This window comes from Seriola aureovittata, chromosome 16 (genome assembly GCF_021018895.1).
Source record: "Seriola aureovittata isolate HTS-2021-v1 ecotype China chromosome 16, ASM2101889v1, whole genome shotgun sequence".
NCBI lineage: Eukaryota > Metazoa > Chordata > Actinopteri > Carangiformes > Carangidae > Seriola > Seriola aureovittata.
The window spans coordinates 24,112,028-24,134,912 of NC_079379.1; the positions used below are offsets into that span (position 1 = coordinate 24,112,028).

Consider the following 22,885-nt stretch of genomic DNA (forward strand, 5'->3'; position numbering starts at 1 on the left):
TAGATCCTGTATTGTCACTGTTGAAGGACGGACACATTTAAACTTTTCTACCATGTTTGTTGTTGATTAAAGCAACATAGAGAGTCTTTGATTAATAACAGATTCAGGAAAAACTTCAATGTGTTGTGATTTCTATACTGTGCTGCTGCTACTGTTAAACTTCATACAAGACACGCTCAATAAAAACCATCAACAAAACAAAGCTTCATAAAACATTTTATTTCACATTAAAATGGCATTAATTTCAACAATTTACAATCAACTGTAACTGACAAATTAAAAATAAAATACAGTTTTGAATGAAGGTGCAGGTGAACTTCACTGACACAAGTTTGGTGGATAAATCTTATTTAGTAACAAGTATAAATTATAATAGAAATGTAAAATAATCCTTCATAGCTCAGTGAGGACAGAGCAACAGTCTGACTGGTTGACTGGAAGCTGTTGCAGCCGTCCATAAGTGATGGAGGGAAGGTGCAGAAAGTCCAGGAGCCGTCATTCATCATCAGTCTTCGTGTGACACAGTTTACATGAAGCAGACTCACAGTCTGAGGGAGAAGCTGTTCTGAAGTCTGTTCATATTGGTTCAGACAGGAGCCTGTTGCTGTCAGGTTGCCGATGCAGGTGGGCGTACTTGGTGTCCTCGAGGACACAGGTCTATGGCAAGCCGTTTTAACATTTAATGGTTAAATTTGACCGCAATTAATAAAATTAATAAAACGACTTGCCGTAGACGTCCATTAAGCTAAACTCGAGGCTTCAAAACCGCAGTTCACAAACCAATGGGTGACGTCACGGCAGTTTGCCACTCGTCTACAACACGTTTAAACGTTTTTTCTTTTTTTGCTTTAATTCATAACAGTCTTATGCTAAATAATATATTTTGTAATATTATTACCTAAAAGTTTTGATATAATATTTATAGTCACAGAGAGTTAATTCTGTTGAGTACTAATATTGTTGATTTTGCGTAACGTTGTAAATATCAGTCAAAAATCAATCAAATAATCCTACGAATAATTATACAATCAACACACATACATCTCTGCAGACACACCTGTAGTCAGTATCGCAATTATTTGCTCGAGTTTGGATCAATATACGCTCCTAATGCCACCTCTACAAGTATTTTCGATTAACTTCTTTAGTCTCTAGACTCTATTGTGTAATTATATTATGTTATTAAATTATTTTGTAATCGAAATGTATTGGAAAGTAATGACGAAAGTGTGGCAAGTAAAAAAATAAAAAATAATAATAACAAACAAATGAAGAATACATTTCCCATGAACACCGCAAAGGAAATACGTCACTGTCGTTTTCTTAAAGCATGCTGGGTACGTACGCTCTCTCTTTCCGGCTGGTACGCCATCATGTAAGCGAGTTTTTCTATGCCTTAGTACAAAACGCAATCCATTAAAATCATCTTTTATATACTTCATCTGTCTTTTTGAATCGGGAATTTGTTTAGAGACTTATTCACGATCCATACGCCCTTGATTATTTTTTGACTAACAGTATTACAAACATTAACTATAGCCCTGTTTTAACGGGCGCTGTGTTGCAGTCTATCCGTTAGCCGTTGACGCTGCCGCCCGCAACAGAAAGCTAATGTGTGGTTACCGTGATGTCTTAACGTTTGTGGAAAAATTAAGTTTTCGCGATTTAATTTAATTCATATATATGCGATATATGCAGTGTGTTATTTCTGTGGTAACTCGACTCAACGTTACGGTGTAGTGAGGAGTGATGGGCTACGCGGCTAGCGTTAGCATGCTAGCTTATAGACTTCTAAGTCGGCTTCCTAACACGCATGGACCACCGTATCAATACACTTTGTATGTTTTGTTTCTAGTACGGTAAACGGCTCAGTCGACCAATAAGTTACGTGTAGTGACGCCAGCTAAGAGTCTTTGAAGTGAAGTAGTCATTGGCTGTGTTGAAGCAGTTGATCGGAATGGCTCCACTCGGCTTCAAATGTATTGAGCCCCGGTGGTCCTGAACCATGTGTTGTGACCTGAGAGTTGCAAGTTTCAAATTGTCTTGGATCTGTAAGGCAGACAGCAGATTAAGATAAAAACCTGAGCGAGGTTGTGTTTTGTGTGATGAGAACTTGCATGACTACCTGTTCTAGCATCATTTCTGTAAATGTTATATAGCTAAGCTAGTGTATTAGCTAGTGCCAGTGTGTTTCAGGTTGAAGTGCAGATGCTGGCTGCATGGTCAATATTAATCCTGTATACTGGATTATTGAATTGCATCACTTTGTTAGACATGAAAGAGCTGGGAATTGATATCAAAGATGTGCTAATTTATACAACTGATATTTTTCTTCTCCACAGATAAGTCAACATGGGAGCATATAGGTATATGCAGGAGTTATGGCGCAAGAAGCAGTCCGATGTGATGCGCTTCCTGCTCCGTGTGCGCTGCTGGCAGTACCGTCAGCTGTCCAACCTCCACCGCGCTCCTAGACCCACCAGACCCGACAAGGCCCGTAGGCTGGGTTACAAGGCCAAGCAGGGTGAGAGCTGAACCCAGAGTTTGTTCCATACTTAACACCTGCACATAAGTGTTCTGTCATCATCTTTGCTGATCATGTTTTGTTATTTTTTTGGTTTGATTCCAACAGGTTACGTTATCTACCGTGTCCGTGTGCGCCGTGGAGGCCGTAAACGCCCCGTGCCCAAGGGTGCTACCTATGGCAAGCCAGTGCACCATGGCGTCAACCAGATCAAGTTTGCCCGCAGCTTGCAGTCCACTGCTGAGGTACGCTCATGTGCATGAACTACTGTACTCCACCTGAAGTGATTATACACACGTTATCTGATGTGATTGCGGCAGTAGCTGTACTTTAATTGCAAATGGTGGCCTGTCATTATTGTTCAAAATAACTCTTTGCGTGGGTATGTAGGAGTCAGTTTTGGATGGTGCTTATAACATCAGGTTATAATGGTGGCTGTTTCACAATGGTGAAAAGACACTGAAACATCACATCACAACTTCTTCACATTTCCCTTGTTCATCATGCACCCTGTTAAGTTTCCGGATCTTAGTTTGCTCATGTTAGAGCACCTGCCACCTCTCCCTCTTTAACTAGAGCTGCTCTGTATAGCACACATACACAAACTGGCTGGTAGTCACAATCATGATAGTAACCTAAAGATTTTTTGGCTTTGAGCTGTTCCACATGATTTAGGAGAGTTTGAATTGGAGCTTTAATTTTGGTATTTTTTATGCTTAAGACTTTGAGGGTGGTGTTATCACACCTGTGGCTCAGTGGTCCTCTCAGAAAGATCTATCTCCTGTCTTATTGCTCAGGCCACCCAGGAAAACAATGTGTATATAAAGCACAACAGTCCATGTATTTTATAAAAGTCCTTGATGGCTCATGTCTGTCAATAGATCATTAGGTTGGTTGCACAGTTGTTTGGATGAGATTTGAAGTCAGGACTTTCTGCTCCATCTGTTGTGGATGCTATTGGACCAAAATCTAAACAGTATTTGTTGTTGGTATGCTGCTGTTAACCTGAGATGATGAGCCTCTACACTAAATTCATTCATTTTTAATGGAACTGGGGGAGATTTAGTGTTAAACATGACTCAATGGAAACTTCATTTTTAAAAGTACTAGGAAAGATGTATCTCATCAACGTAATTCTTATGAGCAGCATGAAAATGGTTGGTTCATATTTACTCAAATAAACACGTTGCACATTTTCACTGAAATTTAAAAGTGGAGTTGAAGGTTTTTTCTTTAGTTAATATCTGCTCAGGAAGCAGGAGTTGCATTTTTAGATTTTGCTTCTCCTTTCTAATGTTGATCAGAGCAGCAGGGTTGGTGAATGAGTTGTGCTGGAGACACAAAGTTAAAAATGTCTTTGCTGCCACTGGGAGCCGCCAAAACACAAAGCTTTAAGATGGTGCCATATTACTTTAATTTTCTTAATTATTACATTGTTGATTTTAACATTGATCAGGCAAATAGAAATCATTCACTCATACCTTCTTTTAATTAAAAATAATTTTATTTCCCAGGAGCGTGCTGGCCGTCACTGTGGAGCCCTGAGAGTGCTGAACTCCTATTGGGTGGGCGAGGACTCAACCTACAAGTTCTTCGAGGTGATTCTGGTTGACCCCTTCCACAAGGCCGTCAGACGCAACCCAGACACCCAATGGATCACAAAGGCTGTGCACAAGCACAGAGAGATGCGTGGCCTGACATCTGCAGGAAAGAAGAGCCGCGGCCTGGGCAAGGGCCACAAGTTCCACCTGACCATTGGTGGCTCTCGCCGTGCGGCCTGGAAGAGGCGCAACACCCTGCAGCTGCACCGCTATCGTTAGAGCACGTCACAGATCTGTACATTAAAAAAATAAACAGCCCTTTTTATGGTGACAATACTGTCTGGTGTTTCTCTCAGTTGATTGAATTATTAGCTCTGTTAGCCTGCTCTTTTTTTTTGGATTTGACATCTTGTACTTTCTTTGAGAATAAGTTTGTTGAGGACAGAATTGTCCCTGCGCATGTTTGAGTGAACTCATTATGTTTGAAGTGATATTAGATAATTCCAATGTGACGTCCAAGTAGCTCCGTCTCCGAGACGACCGATTTAGGCGTGCTAGCATTTGATTGAAACGGCGTAGCCAATCTGAAGGCTCATGTCGTGAGAACATGAAAAAAATGTCAACTGATGTTATTTAACCATGTTAGCTAGCATCAACTAGCAAGCTAACCCTGGATATTGTAGGCTAGCAGTCAGGTTGCTAGCATGAGTAAACTTAAAATGGTGGGTATATCAAAGTATGACTTTAATTTCTGTCTTATGACTGTCACCACAAATATGACTGACTAATGATTTTTTTACTTTTCATGCCTTACTATTCTGATATTTTTATGACACTTTATGCCTCAATATAATTAAGTTTTTATGATTTACTGTGACTTTTTATGACTTACACTATCACATTTTCATCACTTTTTATTCCTCACTATAACTTTTGAAAATCTCAATGCAAATAATTGTCACAGCTGGAGAGAGTTGTCTACATCAAACTCTAAATCTCCCCTTCTGCCTCTGACACAGTGACTTCCAACCATTTACACATTTAGAGCACAATATTCCTCACCTGAAATCCTCATGGTATTTTCTTGAACTGACCCCCTCTCCTCTCATTGGCACTAAAACCCACCACAACTATTTTTTGTCATCACTGGCTGATTCCCCTCCAGGCAGTTCATAGTACTACCACTTAAAGAAACCCAATCTTGACCCTTTTGTTCTTTGTGACGACTGACCTACTTCTAAACCTTCAGCCATTTTTAAAGTTGCTTCACGGGGAGTTTATGGTGACGTATAAAAGCATCATGACATGAACAGCACTGAGACTTTTCTTCTCCAACTCCACACAACGATGACGGTCGTATCTTAATTATGACTGACCTTTGACACGTCATGAGCCGAACCACTGCCTCACAGCTTCTGGCAGACGACTATACTGGAAACAAATATGACCTTGTGCTGTGGATCAAGTTGCCTGAGGATGTTATCAGACTCCTATTTTATCATTCTTAACATTATTATTATTATTATTATTATTAAGCTTTATAATAAATAATCCTTGTGTGTTCCATTGATTTAACTGCTAGGAAACGCTTCCCTCCTACAACACTGATTCTTGTACTAGTGTAGGTGATCCTACATGTCTGGCAGGTGCAGTCTGGGAAAGGTGTAATCTTAGAGGTGTGAGGTTTTAAAGACTTTTGTCACTGGGGCTACTACTCTACTAGCTCTGCTACTACTATCAGGCAAGGCTGGTAGTTTTCTAGTTTTCTCTTTATTGTGAAAAGAGTTGTTCAAAACTAAGTAGTACAGTTGTTTTAGGGGTTACACAGGATATGATCTTCTGTGGCCACTGAAACATTAAGTTGAATATTAATGGAATAAAACAAAGTACAAGTGTAAAGCACGAAATTAGAATTAGTAAGAACGAGGGTCGTATTCAAGCAGCTTATGTCCAATAAATAACTAGAATCACCTCCTCGTTGTTGTCTGCCTCCTCCGCTCTAGTTTCAGGTCACATCCCTGTTTATCCAGAGTATAAAATATTAACCATTTGTGTGAAATGTTTTCATAATGGCTGTGCGAAGTCTTGAGTGATCGCTAACCTTTGACCACCGAAATCTAGTACCGAATTTGATATTGCGTATTGCGAGATAATGGGTTCACAAGGCCAAAACCACGCTTTTCGAGGTCACCTTGACCTTTGACCTTAGATCTTTGACCACCAAAATCTAATCAGTTCATCCTTGAGTCCTAGTAAATCTTTGTGCCAAATTTGAAGAAGTTGCGTCGAGGTGTTTCAGCGATATCGTGTCCACGAGAACGGGACGGACGGACGGACAACCTGAGAACAAAATGTCTCCGGCTCTGACTGTCGTCGTAGCGGAGGCATAAAAAATGTTTCAGGGTATTTCTGTCCATCATACACTGAAGAGATTTTACATTTAGATTGAAGTCATTCTTCCATCTGTTGATTTGGGACTTTCAACTTTCAAATTTTTACATCTATGAATAAAATCTTCACCCAGCAAAATCAAAGTGTTGAGGGAGAGCAGCAGCGTGTCGTTGGACTGACGCCAGCTCTGAAACAAAAGCCTGAATTCTGGCACAGATTCACAACGAGATAAACATGTTCTACGATCACCGTGTCCATGAGTTGCTGTACAAATTAAACGTCTTATGTAATATGGCTTGGAATGGCCTTTATCTCTTTATTGTATTCACTACATGAGCAATAAAGATTACATTCATCATAAAAAATCTCCAAAGTTTCCAAATTCATCCATCCACGTCACAGCCCTCATCCTCTTCTCCATCCAAGCCCATCCATGCTTTTTGATTACTGATTACAGGTGTGTTTATATGGTGTGAAGTTATGCAATAATGGCGAATGCTTGCAGAAATCAGAATCATAATCGCATTGCAAAAAGAAAATATATTCCCTCCACTTTTTTTTCAATTGCAGTGGGGATGTTAAACCAAACCGAGCTTTGTGCGGAGGAAAGGAATCTTATAGCTCGGTGTTAATGCTGCTCTCTTTAATTCTCTGTTTCCCCAAAAGCCCAGAATCTTTTATGAAGGTTGCAGTAGAACTTCAGCCGGGTCGCATGGTTTCATTTTCACCACAATGGTTTCATTTTTAGCCCCTTGCGTTTTGGCTAAGCTCCAAATGTTGACAATGTCTGGCTCCGCCTTTGTTTCAAACAGTCAGTTGTGCTTTTAGACTGAACACTTCAGTACAGACAGGTTGTTATGTCATTTTTTCACCATGTTTGAAGCAAGTTTGAATTTTGAGTGAGACTTTGTTGACAATATGATAAATATACAACATTGCCAGCCTTTTATTTTCAATTTATTTTAATGGAAAGATGTAATTTTATACATACATATATTATACTTTGCATTCCTGCATTAACAGCAGAGGACAGATTAGTACCAGAGTGTATTAGTGTTAGTTTAATCCACAGCTTTGTCTGGAATCTAAAGATCAGTTCTGTGCTCTGAAAGGTTAAAAGCTTCTTTCACATGTAAATGTGAGAGTATTTTTACCTGTTACACAGTGGTGGGACACTGCCACTCTTTTGAAGGCAAACCTTCAGTATGCAGGGACAGGAAGTAAAAAAAAATCAATCTGTATTGATGTGTTATGTACCCAGGCAGGGGTAAGGAGAGGTCGCTGTGAGGGTGAAATAACAGATACCATAACAGTGTGTCACAGAGAGAATGAGTAATGCAGCCATTTCTCTCCTCGACAAACCTGATCAGTCTCATGAATCAGCATCATGAATATTTCCACAAGGTGCAGCTCTTAAAACCTTTGCCAACAACTACTGACAATATATAACACTGATTCTGGATACATCTTTAAACACCTGCAATGCAATACATTATTCCTGTTACTCAACTGTTGGCCTGTATTAATGAACGTTTAAATCTTAGGGCTCTACTGTAACGAAGCGCATGGTGCAGGTGCATTCAGGGTGTGTCCATGTCATTTTTTTTGCTTTTTTAATGCCAGGAAAAACAGTCGCTGTGCCAGGTGCATGGATCAAAAGGGTTGTACTCAGCTCTCTTAATTGATCATGGAGTGTTTTGGGGGCGTAACGTGCAATAAACCAATCAGAGAGTGTCATTCCCTTATTTCCCTGTGCGCCCCGATGAGCAGAGAAGGGCTGAGAGAATCGGTGCGTAAAAACACAATTCACAACGTTAGACAATCCAAGCTCCGGAAACTGGGAACGAGGCATATTTGCATTACAGCAGAAAAACAACGTTCTTGTGATCCATGTTGCTGTGCAGAATTTCTCCCCCGTCCAGAACTCGTGGTGCCGCTGCGCTAAATGGCGTCAACTTAGCTACAATGCAAACGTTAGCAGCAGTAGATCACTACTTTTCAGAGACTCGAGCAATTCTGGTTCCCGTACACCAGTGGGAATTAGCTCTTGAATAACACGATAAAAACACATCATCTGACTAACATCTGAAGTACGACGGTTTCGTTTGAACCGTGTTGGTTTGAGCCACTGAAGTTCCAACACACAGCAGGAAGCTTGAAAAAACTCACAAATATTTGTTATGTTATTACTAAATATGAAATGTGACAATATTGCATTGTTAATTTATTATTTAAGATATCCATATTGTAATCATATGACAACAAAAGATGTATAAAAGTAAAAAATAATAATAATAATATCATACTCTTCTTGTAGAGGAAACGATTGGCTTATTTAAATGCAGCTGAAGTGAAACAGGCTCCGTCTGTAAATACATGTTTGATTGTTTTTTAACACTTGGCCCAAATCTGATGAGCACATGTTGGTGGGTAAGTGGGGCAGATAGGTGCACATGTTGCGCCACCACGGTAGACGTAATTTCTGGATTACACAGACGTGGGTTTGAAACCTGAGCCGAGATGCATTCTCTTCGTCTTTTTCATGATGACAACGAAATCTCTCAGCGAATCAGAATTGATTCAGTAAGCGCTTTAAAGATGTTTCCATGTTGTCTCTTTTGATATATGTTTGTAATCTTCCTCATAGGCCCAGAAATTCATATATAACATTCTGTTTTGTCCTTTGTACAGTAAGATATTATTGTATTGCATCTTTCTCTGTCCGTGACGTAGTTACCAGGATGTTTGTTTTCACATGGTCATTCTGGGCTAGTGAGTGTGGACTGAGGAAATTCTATAAATGTACAATTACAGATGTTTTGAACACGTCTTTAGAGTCACTATAAATACATTTCCTTATGTTATGTTAACTACTGTTTGAATTCAGTAACTGGGTCATAGTGACAACGTATTCCGGTCCTTGGCTAAAACGGCGTTTCCCTGAGCAGGTCAACTGAGAACATGGAAGGGTGGAGTAAAAACAACGGTCATCTCTCACATTACCCCCCGTCTATTGTCTGGTCCATACGTGGGTCTGTGGGGCAGCGGTAACTCTTGACCTGGTCTGTAAAGAACCCAAAGAAAGAAAGTGGAGAAGGGGATGGTAACACGGGGGGGATTGCTTACTCCTAAAAGGTTTCTATCGCTGTGAGGAAACATTAGCTGGGATGGAGGGGGCTTTGGGAAATGTCTGGTGTGAAGCTCTGGCCAACTCCTGCCTGCTGTTCAGAGACAGAGGGAGGGAAATGTTTTTTGTGTCACGTTAACCCAGTAAGAATTTAGTGTGTGGGGGGGGAACGGCTTGAAAAGCCTCGTAGCATTAAGCTTTAGAAGCGGATCTACTCTGCTGTGCATCATTTCAACAGTATCCGCTCTCAAGTACCGCCGTGTTTGTAAGGTTATCTCATATGATCCATAATATAATACAAACTACTCTAACATTTATTACTGTGAACTGCTCAGTGAATGTCAATTTAATTAATTGTGGTTAGATTTTAAAACTATATCTGGGTGAGTCCACCTTTATCGGAGGGTTTCTAAATGTCTGCTTATGATGCACTACACAACGTTTCAAATGCTTTGTAACTCTTTCAAAGCATAGCATTTAAATATCAAATATCTTATCATATTATCATCATATTTTTATATCACAAATGGATCAGAGGATTATGTGTAATATGAAAGGTGAGTGACTCATCACCTGCAGAGCTTTTAGGCTCCCACACGGACATTTGTGCCAAATTTTGAAGGGATTTCCCTTTTGGAGTTCCTGAAATATTACGTTCACCAAACTCTAATTCCACTCACAGACAACACTGCATTGCTTTTATTTACCTCTGATCTCATCTGGTAATTTTCCTAATAATAATGGCAACGAGAGGATGACACAGGTCAAAAATGGAGTAGTGCAATTTCAAACAAAGTAGGAAAAAATCCATCCATTAAAGATACGATAATAAGAGCTAAGACCATCTTTTCATAAAATGGATTTTATAAATTATTTTGTTGCGCTAAAAAAAAACTTAATTTACTGTTAATGTTGTGCTATGTTAATTCATTAATATCGTATAATCTTTCATATCAATATTATACATCAATTATTGTTTGTTACTTAAATGTAAATTGTTTTTGGACTGTCTGTCCTGTAAGAAGGAGAGGTGGTGGATGAGTAGCAGCTTGTTTAAACTAATCCTTCCAAAATACTTTGTTAAATACCAGCAGCAGAATGTGGCTGCACCAATTCTCCTACTGAAGCCACGACAAAGAGAATTACAGTGATCAAGAGGTAAATGCGAGCGAAAGGCTGTTTTAAATCTACAATAATAAAATGCATAAAACATAGAGACTCACATTGTAATGTTGTGTTTCAGTTCTGTGTCACTGTGATAAAAGTAGACACAGATTTTTGGGATTATTAATCTCTTCTCTCTAGTTTCCTTTAATGTGTTGTGCTTCAAATTTAGGTCACAGGAGGGAAAAGAAAAGGAAACTGACCACAGGCTTCGTGTGTTCCTCTGGGAACAAACAACTCATGTTTTGACAAACTGGTTGCTCTTTAAAAATGCACCAAGAGAACTGTTTACATTGTTTCGTGGGGAGTTGAGGAGTTTTGGCAGAGCTGCAAAGAACACGATGTGGACTTCAAACTGAGTGAAACTAAAGTCAAGGATGAAGCTCTTTATTTGTTAGTATTTACTCTCTACTTGAAGAATTTTCCAACGTAACACTGGCATATGTTCAAAGGGAAAAGAAAGTAATACATTATTATTAGTCACTAATATGAGGAATGCTAGTATCTTTCCTTCCTTTCATTAGTTATAAAAAAAACAACCTAGATTTTTCAGGGGTTAATTATAGGTAGATTGAGATAACTGTCGTTAAAATCATTTGTTCAACTAAAGATACTTTAGTCCCCTTCATTTTCCCCGTAGAAAACTTTATGTGACTCACATTTGGAGCATTTCTATGGCTTGGATCAGCTGTAACCACAGCCACTTTAACATTTATATATAAATACATACACATCATATTGTCAGAGATATAAGTCAGTAAGTTAACTGTCACACTTTTTCCATTTAAAGGTCAAGCATGGACCTTTGCATGACCTTTGACATAAACTTATAGGGTTGTTAAAGCTCTAATATTTGCACATAAGCCTGGAAATAGTCAGAACATTTGAGGATTCAGAAACATTTAAAAACACAAGAAGTTAAGTCATGAAATATGAAGAAGATATGTGATGTTTTAATCAAATCTAAGCTAATTTGGGGGCAGTGACCAACTTAACTCCTTTGTACAAAACGTTCAGATTTTCTTGAGTTGTATGAAGCTTGTATCCAAAAACAATCGGACAGACAAAAAGTGACCAAAGTATCAAAGCTTTGTCCCCTGGGAGACAGAAAGGCAACTTCACCGCAGTTACAGAAAACAGCTGAATAAAGAACACAAGACTCCATTTTGGAGAATTTGACTCTCCTGTCAAAAGAAGACAGGCTGGTAGTGGCCTGAACGCTGGGGGTGGGATAAGAAACACCAGCATTTCAACGTGCATGAATCCAAGTTTAAGATTTATATATATATATATATATATATATATACATAATTATATTTTATAAACTAAACAAAGAAGACCAAAGACTTTCCTTCACGGTCTCCTGACCTCAACACTGAACCCGACTGAGAAAAACCAAGCAGTTTGCAGAATCTCAAGAAGCTCTTTGGAACATTGTCAAATCCTGCTGGGACAACATGACTCATCAGAGGTCCACGCCAGCTCCAGTCCAGACTGTCATTAAAAGCAAGAGGCGGACACACAGATATCCTGCAATTCATGTACAATTTTTTCAAAGATTCAACTTTTCACTCAAACTGTTAGGCTAAGATAATTAGCAATCCCGTAATCACTATTATTGATGTAATTGTGTAAAAGTCTTCTATTTGTACAATGATTCACAGAAAGGCAGGCTGCAATGCAAACATAAATACAAAGGAAAACTTTCACAAATAAGTTTGACTGATAAAAAATAACCCTAATAGTTTTCACATATTCCTTGCTCTTAACAGCAATTCCACCTTAAGAAATCAGATTCACTGAATCATTACAACAATTTGCTTTTAAAAATGATTAAAAGAATGGAAAAATTTGAGAGGAAACGCCTGCCAAAATCTTTCATCAGACATTTTGAAATGTTACCTTTGCTCTCCTATAATAATAAAATAAAATAAAATAATAATAAAAAAAAACCCCACGTATAAATTTGGATTCCCACCAAATGATAAGTGTTGTAATTAATAAATGTTGCAACCGCACTGGTCCTTTCTGTACTGGCCAACTGTCTTTGTTCACTCGGACTGGTGAAAGTATGTCAGTGGGTTACATTGACACCGGTGCAGGGGCTGCGAGGGGAGGGAGGAGCCGACGAACTGGGTCACATGGTTTCACACTGATCGCTACTCGAAACAGTCACTGCAAAAGCCAGTTCTCCATATCACTGGAGCTGCGCCCTGAACGCGTTATCTTTGGATGGGATACGGCGAATTTGTAGCTGTAACTCGGCTGTTTTGAAGACAAGACGATCCGCGGATTTTCTCGTTTTAAAGAAAACAAAAAAACAACAACAAACAAACAAACAAACAAAAAATTTGAAAACTTGCTTGCTTCGGTTTGATGTGAGTTTTTTTTTTTTTTGTTGTTGCTGTGAACCAACCGTAGCTTTTTCTTGTTTTTACGGTCTTTAACAAGTTAGTTTTCAACGTGACGTTCATTTATTTAAATGTTGTAGCTTTTGCAGCCAGTTTCTCAACCTGAATCATTCAGCGACTTTTCAGTTGCTGAAACACTAAAAACAGAAAAACGGCTTCTGCACTGAGGTAGCAGAGGAGGAGGAAAACCCCCCAAAAAACTCACAGAATATGGAGTCGACCAAAGCTGGTAAGTGTGATTTAAAACACAAATGTAAATGACAAATAGCTCCAGGTTGTTGTAATGGGATTAATATTGTGGCAACATCCCGCATTAGGTTAGCGAAATTAGGTTTTGTCAAAGTAGCACGACTAGCATGCTACAAGCTTGTTTTGCTAGTTTTAACGGTCGTTATATTCGCGCGAGGCATTTTTAAATGTTAAAGGAAAAACAGTGTGTGTAGTTGTGTTAATGTTGAACTGGGTTAGGAGTGCCAGTGGGCTGTTGTTATTACCCAAGTAGTTGGCTTCAGCAGCACTGCAGTCGTCTCCCCTCACATGGATCCGTCAGTATAGCCATGTGCACCTGTGTTTACGCTTCCCGTGCGTCGCCGCTCATTGGCCGAGCCGCGCGGTGACGTCGACGTTGCATAATTTCTCCCGGCGAGATGGCGTGGGGTCTCACCGCGAATACACGTGAGGCGTCTCATAGCAGCGAGCGGTGACCCAGTTTTTCCCCGGGAAAGAACATGCTTTGCTCCACGTGGGGGCGTGTTGAGAAAAAAGAAAAAGAAAAAAAGAAAAGAAAAGAAAAGAAAGGAAAGAATAAAACGCCTTAAGTTATAATACATTCAAGACCCATGGGACACACAATACTCTTTGTATATTATGTCGCGTTTTTCATTGTCTTTTATGTTGAAAATATATTTCCGGAAATGACAGTTTTAATGCAATTTAACATTGTTCAGTCACTGAAAAGTAAAAAAGACAGGGACTTGGTTAAATGGGGCTTTTAATTGGGTCACAACTGATGACTAAATTCTTTTCATGTGTCACATTTGCTGTTAAAAAATATGTATTGGTACGCACATATTTTCTCCCTTTTATTATATAAGTACTTCCGTGTGTTAATAGCCATTATTTGTTTAAAAAAAAAAAAATCATCATAAAAATAAAATATAAGTAGTGCGTTATCTGCTGACTTGATGAGAAACACATCAGTTGTATCAATACATGCACCGACTGATTGGATAAAAATCGACCCATTTAGAATATGATTTGCAACGAGATCCATTTGTCATGGAGTGTGTATGTAATGAACGGCTGCAGGGACGGGCCAGACTACCTACTACACACACCCTTGTGAAGCTGACATTATGTAATGGCTGTTACCTAATCACTGAGAATGGCAGGGGAAGACATCAGGTCAGCCTGTGTTGAGGGGGAAAAAACGGCTCAGCTGCAGCAGCAGACTGTCTGCTCGCTTCCTACTGGCTGAGGGAGCTGTTGTCGTATTATGATCTGCCCTCTTTATGTTAAGCTCGCTGGTAGTTAGAGTTACATTTAATTTCAAGGAAAGGAGACAGCAGGGCGTTTAGCATGAGCACAACCGAACACACAAAGGATTAAGTCGTCACGGTGCTGAGAGCAGAACTGAAAGAAAGAAAAATAAATAAATAAATAAATCAAAAGTAAAAAAATCCATATAAAACCAGCATTTAGTTAGTACAGCTCTTAGCACTTTGCAGCCCTCATCCCCAAACCCAATCATTTCTGCTGAAAACATTCAAATGTATAGTAATAATACTCAAACAGGAGGAAGTAGTCTGTTTGTTAGGGACTATTTTCAGATGCGGATTAATCCGCATTTGGTGCTTTATTGAGTATTTGATAATATAGCTGTATGGCACAGAGGAATAAGAGACATTAAGCACAGGTGCACTGTTGGTTAGTGAAATATAGGTTCACCAAGTTATACACATCACCATATAAACGTGATCTTTTCCAGCACAAAGCTCTGCACAGTGCAGAGTGCCGCTGCAGTGCCCGTCATCATGGCCCATTTTTTTCCTCTGCCTTTTTTCACCAGGAGGCGTAATAGCCTATATCAGCTCATCCAGCTCTTCCTCCAGCCCGGAGTCCTGTCACAGCGACTCCTCCAACGGCAGCTACCAGTCGTCCTCCCCACCCCACGGCTCCTCGCCCAGCCACCGCCAGCTGGGTCAGACGGCTGACCCCACACTCCTTGCCGGTGGCCAAAACCTTCCAGGGACCCAGAAAACCGGCCGCTCCTCCTCCTCTGCAAAATGTGGCATCACAAGTAAGGCCACCACTCTTTTTATGTGTTTTCAATTACTAATTGCATTGATCTTGTCGGTGTTCTTAGCTGGGAAACTTCTCATTATTGATCAAACCTTTCATGTAACCAGTCAGTAAATGGGAGAATGCTAATTTCAGGATGTTTCCATTAAAGACTGAAGCAGCTCGAGTTGGAAAAGGTCTTACAGGAAAATAAATTGTGTAAATTTTATTGGAGGAAAACTCAAAATTAACAAAAAACTTCCAGATAATTGAGATTGTTGATCAATTTTTTAAGCAAACCAGTATTCTGTTGGTGTCGTAGCTTCCAGCTAGCTGGTTTCAGCTAATTTCAGTGTATAATGAAAATCGAACCTGAATGCATAAACACTGTCATGACTCACTGCACCTCTTCCAACTTCCTGCTATGTTATAATGTCATTAGCCCAAGTCCCTGCAATGATCATTTCCTTGTTTTATTTGTTTTTAATTTATTTTGTTAAATTTAAAATTTTGCTGTGATTGTAACTGTGAGAATGTGTTTCTGTATCAATCAGAAATCAACGGCCTGGTGCTGCTGTGTAAGGTGTGTGGCGACGTGGCCTCTGGTTTCCACTATGGCGTCCATGCCTGCGAGGGCTGCAAGGTGAGGGCACCTCTCTGAACCAACCCCCCCCCCCCACACACACACACACACACATATACACACACACACACACACACACACACTCTGCAAACATGCTGCAGACACTGAATCAGATTCATTTTCACTGCGACACAGAAATGTGACTTTGGACCGGAGTTGAAGTGGGTCACTGCAGACTGAGCCATCTGCACGGCTACGACCTCAGACTCTGTGAAACTAGTCCACCCTCCCCATATTTATATATCGGCTGCCCCTCATACTTCACGTTGCTGTGTGGCCTAGTTAACTGTGGGGAGCAGTGCACAGCGACAAACACACCACAGTGCGCCTTAGAGCAGGAACACACACACACACACACAGACATGTTTCAGCCTGATATGCAACATAAAGAAGGTAGAATTGAAAGGTGAAATAAATTCTATATTGCTCTGTTCCTCTCTCATACGTGCTCGTCTCCCTCCTGTCTCTCTGATGTGTGTGTGTGACGTTAGGCTTCACACTGTACTGCTTGTCTCTGTGAAACACGCAGGGCTTCTTCAGGAGGAGCATCCAACAGAACATCCAGTATAAGAAGTGCCTTAAGAACGAGAGCTGCCCCATCATGAGGATCAACAGGAACCGCTGCCAGCAGTGCCGCTTCAAGAAATGCCTGCTGGTGGGGATGTCCAGAGACTGTGAGTATCTGCTGTAATTACTAGACCCTTTTTTTAGAAGACGTCACGCTGCCTTTTCTTGTTTACACTGAACCAAAACGAGCCGCAGTACATTTCAGAATCTGAGGCGTGACGTGGAACACAACGGCGTCGGCGTCCTGTCCCGTCATGCCGCCTCCCCCTTTTACACAGACGTCCGCTGCCGATATTAAGGCGCAACAACATTAACCCCACCCCCGATCCCGTGTTCAAAGCTTTTGTAAAGAACAGTGAGGCGGGGGGGCGACTGACAGGCTCATCAGAGCTCCACTCTACACATCCAGCTCTTCAAGTCACTTTAAGGCTTTGTTACTTATTTTTAATATATTCATTTATACATAACGCACAGTATTACCTGTGCTGGAGACACTTAGCATCATGGGTAAATTACTTAAGATTGTAATCTGCCCTCAGCTTGATACCTTGTCATCAAGAACACAACTGATATTTTACATTATGCAAGTTTACAACTACAGATATTTCTCAAATTGTTTATTATTTAACACACTCACACACTCTGAATGTGTGTAAAGGATTACTCCAAAAGACCCAAATTGTTCCAAATTAAATCAATGAATAAGACATTATGAAATGAATAAATGCACACAAACTCTATTACTTAAACATGAAATTTTGAAATAATCCAAAACAGTTTTAAAACTCAAATCAATATTATTAAAAATATTTCAAACCATTGGGCTGAGTTCTAAAAAAAAATACAGTATTGGATTATTTCATAATTAAATGGTTTTTATAATGAATTTGTTTGTATCTATTGATATGAATATATTTATAATGTTATATTTGTTTGATATCTATGTGGGGACATGCAGAGACTCTTGTGGTGGATGTGTGTTACATTCCTGCTTGGTAAATGCCGATGCCTTTCAAATCCCTTGCTCAGTTTGTAACGCAGACTTTCTTTCATAAATTTATAGTCTCCAAAACCAAGCCGAGATAACCCTGATGACATCACTGTGATGTCATCAGGGTTATTTTTCAGAGGAGTTCCCCTCAAGTCTAGTGTCCCCTCTTTGTTTACAGCAAACTGCCTCAGCTGAGTGTGAGGGAGTGGGTGAATTAGTGGGTGGGATTTCTGACTGCATTGCACTGCATCACATTACTGGTTACTGTTAAACTGATCATGCAACACTGTAAAACCATAAGCAGAATAATACAAGTGAATCCCCTCTTCACTGTTCAGCTGTGCGTTTTGGCCGAATCCCTAAGCGGGAGAAACAGCGCATGCTGCTGGAGATGCAGAGTGCTATGAACAACATGATGAACAACAGCCAGCTGCACAGCCAGCTGCACAGCAGCCAGACGCTACCTATCACCAAACCACTGCCAGCCAGCACCACAGAACCTACCTCCGGGGACGCCGGCTCCGCCCCCTCCTGCTCTCCATCCTCCTCACCGTGCTCCAGCCAATCCGACTCCAGCTCGGACCCTGAGCCCACCGTGACGATGGACACCAGCCCCAGCTCGGCCTCACCAAGTGCGTCCGACAGCGGGGAAGAGGAGGTGATCGGCTCTGTGACCAGGGCCCACCAGGAGACCTTCATGTACAACCAGGAGCGGAGCAGCCTGTCAGCTGAGGCCCCAGCCGCCACCGCCACCACCATGGGGCCCCTGAACACCGGCTCTGATCAAAACACCACTAACCTCTGGAAAGAAGAGCGGCAGGACGCCTGGAACCACCACAACAACATGGTCACCATGGCAGCGCAGGGCCCCTCCTCCGGCCTGGGTCCTCAGACCCCAGAGGGCAACACCCCCAACCACTGCCCTTTCAAACTGTCCAGGAGCGCTGGCAACCACTGTCCAGCCTACGCACACGGAGCTTTCAGAGCTGCAGCTACAGAGGGCCCGGCCAGCGGAGCCTACAGTGGGCACCAGTGGAGAGAAGGCAAAAGGATGCACCTGGTGAGATATAAAGAAAGAGCCATTTATTATTATAAATAAATCTTTAAACACAGAGCCAATTCAACATGCTTGAATCACGGAATTAAAACGTATTAAAATACCATTTAAAAGTCAGTGAGAAGGAAAAATAAAATGACTGAAAATACGGTTAGCTTCATTAAAATAAAATGCGTTTTAGTGCAAGTTCAGGGCAGAAAGAAATGGCCATAATATCGAAACCAGTAGCTTTTCATTAAGGTTTGATGAGTTCATAACACTGTGAATCAGCTGCAGCTGTGTCGTGGCTTTGTTAGAGAATTACAGCGCCGCAGCCTCTGAAAGATAATTGGATTTCTAGGACTTCGGTCATAAATACTTACGTTTGCATTCACTAATATTTTTTCTTTTTCTTTTTTCGGCCACCTGGGGGCAGCGAAATGACCTGATAACATCTGACATATTACAAATTGGCAAAAGTGTTTGCAAGCAGCTGCCTGCATTAGGATGTAGTTGTGTGTGTGGCCTCTCCACCAGCTTCTGAGAAACATGTCTGGCTCTTTAGCTGCTTAAACACTCACACAGTGTTCAACAGCTAGTCTCTAATTTTATCCGCCTGCTGTTTGGTGCTGAGCACTCGGCGTACGACAGGATTATTGAAGCTTTGTCGCCTTCTCTGGCTGAAAAAAGGGGTTGATGAGAACTGACAGTATTCAGTAGAATTCAGTAGAAATGTGTAAATTGGTAATTGGTTAATTGGTTATCTTTTTAAGCCCAAAACAACATCCTTATCCTGAATTCTTTCCATTAAAACTGACTCAAAGAGAATGTCATTTTTACTGGGGATAATTAGACAGATTTTTAAGCTTTATAAACCTTGAGCCTTGGACAACAGACACTATTATTTTTAGTAAAAGCCAGAGAACAAACTGAAACACTGTGTCAGCTTCACCCTCATTCATTCAAGGTTAAAAGCAGACAGTTTTATATTCCTGTCCCATCCTTCCTGTCCGCAGGTTTGTCCGATGAACACTTCTCCTCACGTGGACCCTCAGAAATCTGGCCATGAGGTGTGGGAGGAGTTCTCCCACAGCTTCACCCCCGCCGTCAGGGAGGTGGTGGAATTTGCCAAGAAGATCCCAGGCTTCAGAGATCTGTCCCAGCACGACCAGGTCAGCCTGCTGAAGGCTGGCACCTTTGAGGTACACCACATATTTCACTTGGCCATGTGCCACGGATATTTCTCTGTTTTTATATAAAGCTCAGAATCCAGCAGCAGCAGTTGTACCCGGACTAACAGAGCAGCAATGGTGTTCTGCAGGTGTTGGTGGTTCGTTTTGCGTCTCTCTTTGATGTGAAGGACCGCACCGTGACCTTTCTGGGTGGGAAGAAGTACAGCGTGGACACTCTGAGGGCCATGGGGGCCAGCGACCTCCTCAACTCCATGTTTGACTTCAGTGAGAAGCTCATCAACCTGGGCCTCAGCGAGGAGGAGATGAGCCTCTTCACTGCCGTGGTTCTGGTGTCTGCAGGTGGGTTTTTATGACGTTTCTCCTCCTGCTTCTTTTCTTTGTGGTTAAAGTACAACACTACACACACACACACCTTTCAGAAACATGCTTTACTGTACATTTATTAGTGTATTCTAGCAAGAATTTTGAAGGTGAACACCAGAACACCTGAAATATCTATGAAACTGAGGATTTTGTTTGTTGTTGTGGAAACTACAACAGACAAAATAACAGAATTAAAGAAAATGATGATTTAATCAACAGAAAAACTAAGTTTTCTGTTATAGAAACATAAACTCACTTACTCCATAGAAATGCTACTTGCTTACGTCTCTCAAAGCCAAAGCATGATGGGAACTGTAGTGCCCGACATAGATGTATTGACAGTACTTAAGTCCAGAAAGCTCCATCAGCATGGTTCTTAAATCCCTGGAACACTGACCTTTTATATAAAGACACTGTATTTGTGACACAGAAAACCTGTTTGATGTATTCGACACCAAGTTTGAAAAGAACAAAAGTTGATGACATCTTGGTTATAAAATCAGGATTTTAGCAGCAGCTTAGAAAAGGTCTGGAAGTTAACATGGAGACATTAACAATAATGACCTACTTTTGTTCCTCTCCTCCAAACTGTAATCTGTTCATCAGCCTGACGCTAACCTCTGCAACCCATTCTTCCAGATCGTTCTGGCATTGAGAACGTGAACTCAGTGGAGGCCCTGCAGGAAACGCTGATCCGTGCCCTGCGGAGCCTCATCACCAAGAACCACCCCAACGAGTCGGCCATCTTCACCAAGCTGCTGCTCAAACTGCCTGACCTGCGCTCGCTCAACAATATGCACTCTGAGCAGCTGCTGGCCTTCAAGGTCCATTCCTGAAGTTTCCTCCAGTACTTGACTCCCAGACACAAACTGGATCGGCCCGTGACCGAACCCGGAGGCCACCAGCTGGAGACCACCAGCTCCGCAACACCTCCCACCCACCCACCCACCCGACCACACCTGCACCTCCACACTTCTCCCTCGGGGCTTTTGGTTCTGTTCCTTCTGTCTATAAATTGAACTATGGCTCAAAGCTGACATTTAAAGGGGAGGGGGGGATTGACCATAAAATGTTATTGTACTGTACTGTAGGGCGTAACTGCCTGTGTGATGGTAATGCATACATACAGACACATTGATTGATGTACATGTTTCCTGTGTTTGTGTGTAGCATACTGTACGTTTGCGACTGTACAAACGTTAGAAGCACTTTTCTGTATAGTGTAGCCTGGTATTTTTGCATTCATAGTGCAATATGTGACTTGCTTTTTGATTTGAGCTGTATAGTGAGGAGTCAAGAAACTTGTGTACATTGTTCAGTGGCACACATTAATTGGGGGGAAGTTGTAAACATAAAGAAAAAAAAAAAAAACTGGGATACTGATTGACTTGAGGTAAAATCCTCTTCCAGCAGACGACAATGAGAGGAATGTGGACGTGAAGCTGCTAAAAGTCGCAGCTCCTCAAGTTTGGACAAATCAAAGAATGTTGTTTTAATTTGAACGATTTTGAGAAGCAAAAGAAGACAAGGTCTTATTTTTAAGCTTTTTCATGCAGTTCAGTCCCACTGTGCTGCGATTCTGTCAAGTTGCAGGTTATTTTTTCTAAATTATTCGGGGCATTGTGACAAATCAAAGGTATCGGTGTCACTCTATTGCTTTGGGAGACAAGGTTTCTACACATGGAGCAGTGAAAATGGAGAAACACTGAACCAATGAAATCCGATTTTGGACTTTTAGCATCTTCTCTTCTCTTATAGATCTATTATTTTTTTCCTTGAAGAAAAAAAAAAAAAAAACTTCTCTCTGAGATTGTAGTGTCTGCTGTCCTACTTGTCCTGGTTCATGTTGAGTTTCCTAGTCAGACACTTGATGTTGCTGTTGGACACTGGATGGCAGGGAAAACTTGTCTCGCTGTCACCAGCAACTCCCCCCACCTGCTTGAATAAACGTTTCTGTTTTACAAAACTGTACAGACTTTAGCTGAGTGTAGTTAAACTGCATAGGTAGGACTATTCCACTTAAAATATGACTGTAATATCACTAATGTGATTGTAGTTTAAAGAAATAAGCTGAGTCGAGGTGACATCTGAGTTGCTGGTGTTCAGATATTTTTGCCATCTTTTTTTTGTTCCGATGTTGAATTCAGAACATCTGGCCTTTAATATCCAGAGCTTCTGTCATTGTGTTAACATGGCTGAAATGTGGTTCTGTTCTCCTCTGTGAAAGGATTGCAGTATGCATAGATTTCTATATAAATATATACATACTATCAAACATACATAACTGTATAGATGAATATATCTATATAAATAAATTTTATAAATGCAGTTCATGCTGTGACGTGGTTATGTAATGTGTCTCGTTGTCTTTGAATGAAGCAGAAACGGTTCATCACACGATGTGTTGAATTACCTGAGATTTAGGTCTAAAAACTTTTTGCAAGAAAAGTATTTTTAACATTTTATGGTTTTAAAAGTCTTCAAAGATACCAAATTTAACAGACAATGTATAGAATAATGATCAGAAACTAAAGCAATTTAAGTTAAGCAGAAAATCTTAGTGCTTTTGTGTTACACACTTAGAAATTCTTCAGTAAAGTAAGTTTGATTTCAGAGGCGCCTGTTGACGTTAAATCAGACTTTTTGTCTATTGA

General features: G+C 40.7%; 2 protein-coding genes across 2 annotated transcripts; both read left to right on the plus strand.

Annotated features, from left to right (window-relative positions):
* The first annotated feature begins 1,303 nt into the window (after positions 1 to 1,303).
* Positions 1,304 to 4,401, plus strand: rpl15 (ribosomal protein L15). Its single transcript, XM_056399796.1, has 4 exons — positions 1,304 to 1,375; positions 2,343 to 2,524; positions 2,633 to 2,769; positions 4,039 to 4,401. The coding sequence occupies exons 2-4, from the start codon at positions 2,353 to 2,355 to the stop codon at positions 4,342 to 4,344; spliced, it is 615 nt and encodes a 204-aa protein (XP_056255771.1). The 5' UTR covers positions 1,304 to 1,375; positions 2,343 to 2,352; the 3' UTR covers positions 4,345 to 4,401.
* Positions 4,402 to 12,917: 8,516 nt separating this feature from the next.
* Positions 12,918 to 22,559, plus strand: nr1d2b (nuclear receptor subfamily 1, group D, member 2b). The gene is made up of 8 exons (XM_056398648.1): positions 12,918 to 13,387; positions 15,227 to 15,457; positions 15,993 to 16,081; positions 16,611 to 16,755; positions 17,978 to 18,699; positions 19,692 to 19,877; positions 19,997 to 20,207; positions 20,871 to 22,559. Exons 1-8 carry the CDS (start codon positions 13,369 to 13,371, stop codon positions 21,065 to 21,067), a joined length of 1,800 nt encoding a protein of 599 aa, XP_056254623.1. The 5' UTR covers positions 12,918 to 13,368; the 3' UTR covers positions 21,068 to 22,559.
* Positions 22,560 to 22,885: the final 326 nt, after the last annotated feature.